Source organism: Fringilla coelebs (genome assembly GCF_963513975.1).
Source record: "Fringilla coelebs genome assembly, chromosome: 1".
Lineage (NCBI taxonomy): Eukaryota > Metazoa > Chordata > Aves > Passeriformes > Fringillidae > Fringilla > Fringilla coelebs.
The window spans coordinates 41,994,468-42,007,151 of NC_140028.1; the positions used below are offsets into that span (position 1 = coordinate 41,994,468).

The 12,684-nt window shown below is 34.3% G+C and overlaps 1 protein-coding gene across 2 annotated transcripts in view; it reads right to left on the reverse strand.

Moving 5' to 3' along the window:
• The window catches only part of SNTG1 (syntrophin gamma 1), a 153,191-nt gene that overhangs the window by 14,626 nt on the left and 125,881 nt on the right, over window positions 1-12,684 (reverse strand). For both annotated transcript variants that reach the window (XM_084205527.1, XM_084205526.1), the window contains exons 14-15: window positions 12,100-12,252; window positions 6,732-6,824 (exon numbers count right to left, since the gene is read on the reverse strand). In XM_084205527.1, coding sequence (XP_084061653.1) covers window positions 6,732-6,824; window positions 12,100-12,252 — 246 coding nt within the window. The remainder of the gene's footprint in view (window positions 1-6,731; window positions 6,825-12,099; window positions 12,253-12,684) is intronic.

The window sequence follows — 12,684 nt, forward strand, 5'->3', positions numbered from 1 at the left end:
CAGCGATAGGACCTGAGGGAATGGCCTGAAGTTGTGTCAGGGGAGGTTTAGGTTGGATATCAGGAAAAGGATTTTTACCCAGAGGGTGCTTGGGCACTGGAGCAGGCTCCCCAGGGAAGCACCAAGCCTGACAGAGCTCAAGCTGCACAGTGCTCTCAGGCACAGAGCGTGATTCCTTGGGGTGTACTGTGCAGGACCAGGAGTTGGACTTTGATGATTCTTATGTGTCCCTTCCAGCTCTGGGTATCCTATGATTTTATGAAGTGCTTCTTGTCTACACACATGATCTGTGGAAATCAGATTCCATTGGCATGAATCACACAGGTTTTATCATATAATAGCAAAAGAAATTTGGCCTTCAGTAGGATGCTTGGAAAAAAACCTAAGTCTGTCAGTGTTTTATGTTGATTAGACAGCTACATCCCAGATCACCTGTAAATGGTGGAGTAAACAAAGAAACCATCTTTATTAAGGAAAGGATGCCAGAGGTCGCTTTTCAAGTTCTACTTTCATCAAATTCCTTTGTTGACTTTTCCATCACACCTTCAAAAATCTATAGCTGTTTTCAATACTGCCTCCTTTTTTCTTGACACTGACTGTTGGGATTATTCTTCCTTTAAGATTTTTGAGGCAATTTTTTAATGTGTGATATATGTTACAGAACTATGCTAAACTTCAATGGGCACCTTTAAAGCTAATGCTGTTTGTCGTCTAACTAAAATACATGATATTCCTACAAGTCAAAACAAATCAAGAGCTTAAGCCCTCCAGGTCCTTGTTCCTAAGAATAAAAGTAATTGAGTCTTCAGGCACCTGGGATACACCTTAATTTGTCTGTTTGTCTCATAGCTAATTGAGAAAGATTTCATTCTTGCCAAGTGACACTTTGTCCAGAGTTATAGCAGTGGTAGGGAACTGAGTAGGATTAAGATCTTGTTCATGCTCAGTTCTACTGTGTTACTGATCTCTGGAGAGTGTCTCACTGCAAAAGAATTATGGTCCAAGGCAATTTCCTTTGTCAGCTGCTGCAGCTTTATAACTGTAAAGGGAAAGACAGGGGAGGACACAGAGGATAAAGAACAAAAATGAGACAAAGGAAAAAAGCATGAAAGTCGGCCCTTATAAAATAACTGTTCTTGTCCATTACTGAAATTACATAAAATGCTAAAAGACTGCAGTGTATTTGCTCAGTGCTGATGGACAACCTATCAGCATTTGTTTCTAGCCACAGAACATAAAACTGTATGAAGCACGCTGATGGCTTATATTAAAGTTATAGTAGCTATTTTTTCAACATTTAAACCTTGAAGCATGGAATAAATATTTTTTCATAAGAGTTACATCATTAAATCTCCATCTTCCAGTGAGCCTGGTTTTTTTCTGCCTTCGCTATTACTGAAATTTGAATATCAAGAAGGTTTTTATATGCTGTTTTATTTCAATGTGCTGTATATGTATTAGTTTCATGAAGAGACCGACAAGGAATGTATCCCTAGAAAACATGGGAGATTGTTCCTAAAGAAATAAAGAGAAATACTGATCTGTGTGATTTAGGAGGCTTTTGGTATGGAAACCAAATTAAAGATACTTGCAATGCTGTTTATTGTTCATGTTATATTCTCTTTTTTTGGTGAAGGTTTCTGTAAGAGAACACAGGACAGGTACACTGAGGTTTGTTGATAGGCACCTTGTGGGCCACTATGGAGCCTTTTCTTACTTTGGTCTAGCACCACCATATAATTCAGCAGCACCTTAATTTATTTTCAATCCTACAGGGGATACTTTTTTTCCTCTTCTGACAAATATATATTTTTGACTGCTGTTTTAATGAGCAGTAAATATGATGGACTACAGACACAGCACTTTGCTCAAGCGGGTAAATGGCAATGTATATTCACACAAACACATGCACATATTATTAGTAGAATTGATGATGCAAATATGCACATTATAGAAAACAATTTTAATGAATATGCCAGTAAACCAGAAATATATATAATATACATATTTCCATGTATATCCCCACACACATTTTTTATGGAAGCACATTAAGAATCAGTTACTGAATGGCACCTGAGTAAGTAGTTTTATGCATTGGATCACTTTCAGAACAGTAGTTAGATTAACTTCTGTACATGTCTTGTTATTCAGTTTAATCTATCAGCCTCCATACTCAATTCTTAAGGTGGCTATTGCAGCTGCAACTCTTTTTATAACATTTATAAATGTTCATCACAGTATCTATGTACGTTCATACCTAACAGAAATTGCCCATGAGAGTGTTACATTTGTTCATTCAAATATTGAGGCCTATATATTAGCTAATGTTAGACAAATTTAGGACATGAGTGCTGGGATATAGTTGGGATGGGCCTTGAGAAAAATGTTTTCTCCAGTAAGCATTGATACACAATACCGCAAAAATTACCTAGGATAAAATTTGGTATATAACTTCTAAGACCTGCCACAGAACCTTTTGGGTCTTTTCAGAATTTTCATATTTTAAAACCAAAGAAACAAAAAAAATTTGCATATGGAACATTTCTAGTGAAAACTTATTTCTGGAGTAGATGCTGTATACTAAGACACCTTGTAGTGCAAGAAGTAACTAAGCAGAATCTGGAAATGTGATTAAGGCAGAAAAGAAAACAAAATATCTAAAGGGTATTCACAAAGATTAGCTAAATTGACTTTTCACAGAATACCAGCAATGAATAAAGAGGGAAGTTCAGTGAGGGGATTCTATTTGACATCCTGTATTTCAAATAAAGCAAATAAAATTGGTTAAAGCTGGTGGGCATTTTTTGGAAGAAGTCCCCAGCGGAAGAGATGCCTTGAGGAAATCCCAATTGATTAGAATTACATTTCTGTGTATGCCAACACAGGAAGCAAGTGGCTTTTTGACTCCAGGTTTATAACTACCACAAATGAAGGACTACATCACCAAAATAATCATAATCAAACATGTGCCAGTGTTGGCTTGGGCTATGTGTCACAGTTTGCTTTCAAACTGTACATTGCTAATAAGGATGACATTTTGCACTGGTGCTTTGGCTCTGAAAAGTGCTGCAGAAGAACAAGGGCATAAATATACTCGTCATTACTTTTCAAGGCGCAAGGAGAAAAATTACTTTGTGGCCAAAATTTTATTTGGTAGAATTTTTACCTGAATTGAGAAGTAATTTTCTGAAATGTTGACATAATCAGATTTAACCAGGTAGTCTTAAAAGCTGTTCATTCTCCTTTTAGGAAACTACAATGGCTTTTTATAAAGCATCATACAAAAACACTCCCAATGACAAACTACTGTTGACTCTATGAGTTATCAGTCAGAAAATGAGTACCAGAAAGCAGCAGAAACAGTTATGATTTATGCCAGTGCTCTTATAATCACATCACAGCACAGATTTTTTCTGAATAACTCATTTAAATACTTTGTGCACTCATATTTATCATAGGTCTTTGCAGACACAGAAACAATGTTTTTATCTAATTATGATGTTTGACTTGAAATACATGTAGCACAGATGACGTTTTTTAACCACTAATTTCAATTTACATAGTTAAATATTATTTAAGGATTAAATGACAGCAAACAAGGAAACAAGCCTACACAGGGTTGTAAAGGCTTTTGTCTGGAAATCATAAAAATAATGAGAGCCATTACCCCCTATACGCTTGTTCATGAAGACTGGGGGTGAGCTTGGGGTTTAGAAAATTTGTGAAATTTGGACTGAAGTTTGTGAGGGCATGTTGGACAAAATCTATTCACTTACTTGAAATGTGAGAGCAATAAAGAATTTAAATATTGTTGCACTGCTTAAATAACTGGAACATTTGAGTAACTGAATAACTGTTAAAATTGTGAGTACAAGAGCTTGGCTTCCTTCATTTCAGTTTATTAGTAATTATGCACTTATAAAGGCAATTCACAGTCAATTCATTAGTAATTAAGAAATAAAACTTAAACTACCATGAGCACATAAGTATAAAACTGCAATTGCCTGAAGATGTACTGAAGATACCACTAAAATATTAGACAGGACTTCTCAGAAACTATTTTGTTTCCAAAACATGAAAATATCATAAATAAATGAGAATTTAAAATATTTAATAATATTTAGCAGATTTTTCTTCCAGATACTTGTCCAAGACCTTCTCTGAATTCATTAAAATATCTTGCATCTGCAGGGGTATTCTCTGAGCATTTCTGAGAGAAATACAGAATGAAAGTTCAATCTGACACTGAACTCTGAAGTCTTTGAAATATGGCTTTAAGTTAATCTTTACCCAAAAAGGAGTGGTTGAATTTGGTATGAGCAGCAGCAAAATAAGAGAAGAGAACATGTACAGGAGGAGGACCACTAAGAAGATCAGAGGGCTGAAGCATCTCTTTCATGAAGACAGGCTGAAAGAGTTGGGGCTGTTGAACCTGGAGAACAGAAGGCTCTAGGGAGATCTTATTGATGATTTTCAGTACTTAAAGGAGGCTGATATAAAAATGGAGAAAGAGCTACCAAGGCCTACAGTGACAGGAAAGGGACAATGTTTTTAAAGTAGAAGAAGGTAGAGTTCAGATTGGACATAAGAAAGAAATCTTATAGGATCAGAGTGGTGAGACAGTGGAACAGGGTGCCCCATGGAGCTGTGGATACCCTGTCATTGGAAGTGAAAAGATAATAGTTTTATTGATTTTTCAAATATAAATTGCAAAAAAACCTAGAAATTATAAATAATTATATGTAAATATTGTTTTCACAGTTTGCATGACATTTTAAATAATGCTTTTGTCTTTAATACTGAGTATGTTAATTCACAGAACACTTCTACGACTTTTGTATACCTTTAATTCACAAATGCACATGTAAATGCTACTAAGATAGGAATGATTGAATTAAAAGTGTACTAAGGTTTTCCTTGTCCTGAAAAATGGAAACCATTGTTCACTGTTTTTTCACTTTTTTTTTTGGAAAACATATTTTGCTTCATATGAACTTCATAAGGTGGGAAATAACATTTTTAGCTTAAGCGACTATACAGGTCTTGTTGCATTTCAGTATACATGAGATTAGCAACATTGTTGAAAAACATTGCCAGCTTAGACACAACTTACACTTGTCATCATCATAATAAAGACATCTGAATAGATTTTTGGCTGAGAGCACTACAATCTTCATCTTTCCATAAACTGATGGAGACTAGGTAATGTTTTTCCTATTTGAGCACCCTCTTAAATGTGGTTGACGCACTTAGATTTCAGACATTTCACCTTATAGCTTGTTTGACAATTTTAATTACAGCAGTCACTTGGCAACAGATTATGTTGCTTTCTATTGTATTGTTTCTTTTCTTTTCTAATGCAATTGTCATCCTTATCTCACATTGCCTAACGCCTGATTACCTAACAAAACAATGTCCTTTTTATTTTATTCATGGTGTAATGCTCTATTCTAACATACAATACAATACAGTACATAGAATACAAGAAGTAATGGGTTCAAACTGAAAGGGTACATTTATATTAGATAGACAAAAGAAACTCTTAATTATACTTCTATATATATAAAAAATATTATTGGAGGATGGGGGAAAACCACTTTTTTTTTTTACAGAGCTACTGCATTTTAATTCTGTTGTACTGATATTTTAGTGTAATACCTTCCAAACTGATAGTCACGTTTCATTGATGAATTATACAAGACTATTTGCTTAACAAAAAGAAATAAGGTTATGTAAGTGTTTGAATTTAAAATTCATCACTTTGTGCAAACAAACAGAATGGAGTGGGAAGAATAAAAGGGTTTGGATTAGCGGAGTGATGAGGAGGGAAGGGTTGACTAAAGATAGAGCATAGGAAAAAATTCTGGAGTCAAAAGGGCATTTTCAGCAGTTGGTGGTGGCAATGTTGCAGCATCTCAAAGGAAAATAGGTATTGAAGAGTAGTGGAACTCAGAAGAAAGATTTTACAATTTCACTCAGAAGAAAGATTCTACCATTAACAGCAGTGTCAAGTAGTATCAGTAAAGTCTGAGCACATTTTAAGACTTGCCAGCAATTAGTGCAAATGTCAACATATGACATACTCAGGGTCTCAGTGGTTTTACTGAGACCTGGACGTGCGATAATATAATATGGAAATTGATTCCATCCTATTTGCTTGATAAAGCAAACTCTTTCATCAGTTCTACTGAGTTTTTTTAAGGCTGACAGGAAAAGCTGATGGGTGAGACATATAGACTATGATTGATTTTTCTTTTTACAGATGCCTGAACAATAATAGCTAAAATATAAACTGGGAATTGTGGAGTTGCTGTAATAGCACACATTCCCTCCCATGAAACAAGAGAAGAGAATGGAAGATTATTTTCAAGCTCACAGATAAGACTGAAACCAAGAAAGTTATCTTTTCTCAAAACCAAGGACATACCAGCAAAACAAACCATCAAGCTGAATTAGTGTGGGCTTTCATGTGAAATTAAAGAATAAAGATCTGATGCTTGTTTCAGAGCAGTATCAATATTGATTTTTCAATAACAAGAAAATAACAGAATAATATTTCTCACATAATTAGAAATAAGTCTCGCATTTAAACTAAAACGAGAGATTTTACAAGAGATACTCTGTTTCTATAACAAAGAGAAGGACAATTTATGGATGCACTACTTATCTCAAAATATTAGAAATAACGAGGAATAATAACTGTGTGATGGAAAAATTTTGTAGAACTTTACCTTTGTGGCAGCATCAAAACAGACAAAGCCCATGCTGAAGTCAATGGTAAGTCCCATAAGATGACTCTCTAAAACACAGGCATACGTCTTGCACTGTAAAAGAAAAATCAGAGAAGGCAGTTACCACAGAAGATATTTCTTAAATGTTTTTCTAGGACCACTGTTTCTGAGTCTTTATTCTAATGCTTACATACCTCAAAATTATTATCAGAAATTAGTAATTTCTGTGTAAATATGTCAAATTTTTTGTATTTCAAATAAAAGGATTTTTATCAGTGATGAAGTTGTCTACGACATAGAAAAACAGGCTTTGCTTCTATTAGGGAAAAAAAATGAAAGGTTCAGAATTGCCTCAGTGTCTTGCTAATAACATTTTCTATAAGGAAAAATTTATTATTTTCAAACCTCCTTTTTTTTCATAACCAACAACTTCTTAGATTAATATATTCCTTTTGCCTTTTCGAAGGAAAAAAAAAAGCTTATATAAAGTATCTCTTTAGTACACTCTTTCCTGTGGTTTTCTGTTGTTCTAAATCTCAGTGAAAAAGCTCATATTTCATGCCATTTAGCAGCTAAATGGAATTATCGGAGATATCTTTTTTTTTTTCCTTCAGATAGTGGATCAATATAGCTCAAAGGTTTCTGTGAGAAACCTTGGAAAGACTTTATCATTCTACTGTTTTTAAATATACACTTCTATTTATTGCCATAAGATCACACTTGAATACACACTGTGAGACATTTATAAGTGCAATTTTTAGCATCAAGCTGTGCTTGAAGTCTGAGTGCAGGTACAAAATGACAGACTTGTCTTTTTCATCACAAAATACATTAAAAAAATCAAAACATTTCCAAATCAGATGCAAGTTCTTAAAAGAAATGATTCTTATTTTATAGACATTTTTCCCTCCAGATTAAATGAAATACAGATATACTCTTCAAACATTGCTGTAGCTGCTAAAATTATGAAATGAGAACAAAGACTTCCATGACCTATAATGTGTCAGCAAAATCAAAATATAAATTGCAAATGTGGGAACAATGTGGGTTACAAATTGTAAGTACTACAAAAGAACCTATGATTATTTTTGGCATTTTGATTGTAAAGACAAATCAGATGCCTTTACATATATATTCTTTTTTTAAGGGGGGGCTGTTTGGATTCTTAACGGTCTTCCTTAGAACACAATAAGCTGGAAGGTGCATTAACAGGTTCTAAATAGAAATTGCAATGAAGGAAGATTGAAAACTTCATACTTAGTGTTTACATCAACAAATAAAAGTGGCTTTTTATTTTTTTTCCCTTTGATCAGTTACACCACGAGACTGTTATGAATGTGTAAAATTTGATTGTAAATAAGTGCTGTAAAAGAAGAGGATATTGCCTTTGGTATTATCTCATTAGTAGAAGTCAAAAAGTGTAAAGTAAAATATTTCACAGTTACTTATAGTTAATTAAGTCACATATGCAAAACTTTTCAAGTTTTGCATGCAAAGCAAAAAATGTATGGTTTTGTGGAATTATCTTGCAAACATCTTACAAGATGCAAATTGCATCTTTATTTGTAAACGTTAAAGATCTGGAAAACTCCTAAAGCCTTTACTGGAAATTAAATCTGGCAAGGAAAATGTGCATCACATTTAAAATACAAATTGTCATCTAAAGTTCTCTAACCTCCCACCCCAATACCAGAGGCCAACCTACAGTGTGCACTGCAGCACCACGCTGAGCTGGCACAGCTCCCTCTGCTTTAAAGCCCAGAACTTGGACTGGCTAATTAGCCTCCCTGGGAACTTAAGATTCATGAGAAACAGGATATACCAGCCTTGGTTCAAGGCTGTACTGAAAAAGCAACCTACTTCCAAGACTGAAGGGTATTTCTACAAAATGCAGTGCTCAGTTGGTGGAGAAATATCTAGTTCGGCTCAGTGTAGTTCTTTGCAGGAAGAAACTGCAGATCACTAGTAGCAGATGATTATTTAGTTATTCTTTAGTTATATAAAAGACCATTCTATGCCTACAGACTATGATTTCCAAAATAATTTAGAGAAGAAAAAATGTGAAAATTTCTGGACAGCGAGAATTTAGTTTCCTTGGGGAAGAATGTCCCTTGGTTTTTGAAGGTGTTGTATCCAATTGTACATGATTCTGGTGACAGGTCAGAGTGTGTGAACAGTATGTCACACAAGATGTGACCTTTCAGACATTACAAGTTAACTCTTGTAAGACTTTTCTCATCTTTATTTTCTTTAAGTTGCCTTTTAATTCAGATATTTGGAGAAAACAGAAAGGCAAAAATTGTTATCAAGGTACAAGATAATTTAAAATTTCTTATACATTTAACATTTAAAAACTTTAGAAGTGACTATGAATAATATATACTGTGGCTATTTGGCTTTGGTTGCTGATTTCTCACAAGAACTCATGAAAACCTCATCAGAACTGAAGCATCCCCTTCCCAAAAGAAGCAGAACACACTTCAGCAGTCATTTGCTGTTCTTCCACAGAATACAGAATGTTAACTTTGGTTTATTAATAATTCAATGGGTCAGGCAGAGGCTGAAGGAGACAACTTGAAGTTGTTCCTGAGAAACTGTTCCCTCAACATGCACAGTTTAAATTATGGAAAGAACAATATATTGTGAACGTGATGTAAGCCATCTCTGAACCTGAAACAAAGTGAACTATAAATCTAAGACTCAATTCAGACTTTAAAACTCAGATTCAACTTCAATGAAAACATGTTAAAGTACTGCAACATAAACCAGTTACATAATAATCCTTACATTAGAGAACAAACAACTACAATACAAGCAAGAAATAAAGGACAGCAAGAAAAAATTCATGATGCAAGAGGTGAAAATAATAGCTTAAAGTAGCAGGAACACTAAGGGAATGTGACAGGCATATATATAATTGCACATCATTATGCAAGTTATAGTAGTCTCAGATTCTTGGTGCAACAATGCTGTGAGAGAGTAAGGAAAAAGGATTTTCAAGTAATTTTTCTTTAATAGGTAATTATGAAAATGGATTACCTTCACTTACTACATTACAAAACTAATTAAAGAGTGACTGTAACACACCAAAATGACACCACTGCATCATTGTACCATGTTATTGCTAAATTATTATCAATTTGACTAAGCCGCTTCTAATATATTTATTTTCTAAGGAAAACCAACTGTTTAATTTTTGGTGTATATATACCTCTGGCAGAAGCTATGAATTAGGTTGAAACACAATTCATTATATATTTATAGCAATGCATTTAAAAACTATTTGAATTGGCTATATATTCTTTGGAGTTAGATTAGAATTGGCCCCTGATTAAGCTCTTCTGGAGGTTATAGCCATTGAGTAAGATTTACTTGTTGCATGATTATGGAGTAGCACATAATGCAGTTGAATATTTTTAAATGGTAGTTTTAAACTGAAATTATATTTTCAAAGTTTTATTATTTTATTGTAAGACAAACCTACTGGATTAGCATTCACTTTAAATATGAACATTCATATCAAAACAATTTCATAAATCAAAATTTTAGTAAAAATGTACCACTGATACCCTAATTTCGAACCTGTCACTTTTTTTTCTCACAGAGCAATGAAAGAACTTGCAGAAACAAAGTATACCACCACATTCTATCTGCATCTGCAGGTTGGTAGATGAAAGCAGTAGTGGATTGCTAAAAGAAAAATGAGGAGGCCAAATCCAGTTATATTTAAAATATGCCATATTTTTTTCCAAATCAAGACATAGAAAATAAAGAAGAAAAAGGTGAAATAATGAGAGTTCCACAAAAATATTCTATCATGAGAAGCCTGTTTGTCCACTTTCACAGATCTGCTATAATCAATCAACTAATCAATCAGGAAATTGTTAATCTGGGTTCTTAATTGCTACATTGAACATCAGGAGAGACAAAAAAATTGTTGAAAATACTAAGACGAATCTGAGGTTAAGATGATAAAGGAAACTATTTTGGAGAAGCCTGAGAGCAATTTTCAATTAAAATTCAAAAGAAAAATCTAAACCAGGAATGCTACAGTATGAATCAATCTGAAAGTAGAACAAATATGAAGTGGCTTCTGAGATAAAAGTTATTCAAGAAAAATGCCATATATTATTTTACTGATGGCACAGCAGCGCTACTATAAAGTATGTTGCAGTGAATTATATAAGAAAGTCAACAACTATCAAATATTTAGTGGCAGAGGACAAACATTATTGCAAGTTTTACACAGAAAACCTAGTCTTCGATTTTCCAGCATGCAAGTACAGCTTAAAAGATAAGAGTAGTTTCTATAAAAGGTAACAGCATATATGAATTTAAAAGAGGAAAGCCAAACCTCCCCTGACTCCTCTTGCAACAAAAGTACTGTGTGATAAAACTGACAGTGGGGTAGTTTTTGCATATTGGATCTGCATTAGTCTATACCAGATCAGTGCATCTGCATGTGGTGGTTTGCAGGTCAAAAAAGGGTCAATATATAACGAACTAACAATTTGTCTGAATAAAAACATGCCACTGCTTGCATTCCCAGGGGGACACAGAAAATGTGTGAGCCAATACTTGCACAGCCTAATATGCTAATACAGCTGGGGTAGGTGTGTATAACTCCTGCCAACATCAACTAAAGCTGTTCTAACCACATGTATATTTCATTACTAGAAAATCAATTTTACAATTGGGATTAGGTGAATTACAATTGCGGTGGGTGGCTTTTTTCTCCTTTTTCAGGTCAAAAAGTCACGACTTTTTGGTCATGGGAGAAGAAGTTATCTTTAAACACTCTGATGTGTAATTTTGCTATAAAAAGTCTCTAGTAATCTGTATTTGAATGCTGTCCATCTCTGCGCTGCCACCTGACAATAGAGTAAACGCACAAGGAACAGGAAATATGTGAAGAAAGAATAATGCATATGAGGTACAACTTTTGTTCTTGCTTGTATCCAGCAAGTACTTCACTCAGTATACTCTCATTCCTGGTATTACAAGGACTACTTAATTCCTGCAGATATTCAGTAACAAATAAGGTAGCATCTAAGCCAGTAAGAATATCCAAACACTGCATTTTGTCCCTGATCCATAGATTGTTTTTCTTTGTCTGCCCGTGAACTTCACTTAACAAATATATATCACCTTGTCATAATAACTCAAAGACTGTATTTCAGGTGACCTCCTCTGAAGGCTAACTTACAAGCTGTTTGTGAACAATTACATAAAAGAGCAACAACTTGAGAGCTGCAGAAGGTTGTAAAATTTCTTAATTTGCACCATTATTTCACATGGGCCTAATTTTTTAATGATTTTTTTTAATTTTAATGTACCAAAAGATGGTCAACAAGGCAGTTGTTCTCACCTGTATCCGTTCAACTTCTAAAAAAGTTGCTGTTTGGAAGGCTTTTTCCCATAGTGTTAGGTCAGATTCTAGCTCCACAGAAAAGTAGAGATCTTCTCCAGATTCAGACTGGACACTGAAGCAATGTTTCCGACGGTCCAGCAGATCACTGTCCTGATGAAAACCTGAAGTTATATAATCTGGCATACATCAATTAATATTTTTAATTGCAAACATTTATGCGTCAAACCCAGCATTTTTAAAGGCATTTTAAATGACAGGAGTAACCACAGTTGCTGAGGAACTGAAAATCAGGGGTTTGGTCTAAACATTGACACTTCAATGAATTTCAGAAAGGATGCCTATATTCAGAATGGTACAGAACAGCATATCTCTGGCAGTAATGTCAAATATTTTAATGAATCACTTCTCAAAAACGTTATCAGCTACACACTTTAGACTAGATGCATTCCATGAGAGTTTTCCACTTTCTATTCTCATGAGGAACACAAATATCAACCTCTCCGACCTAAGTGACTTATACACTCTAGTCTGTAAGGTTGGTCAAAGGAATATATTTATTTTAAGAAGTATGAGAAGTCCAAA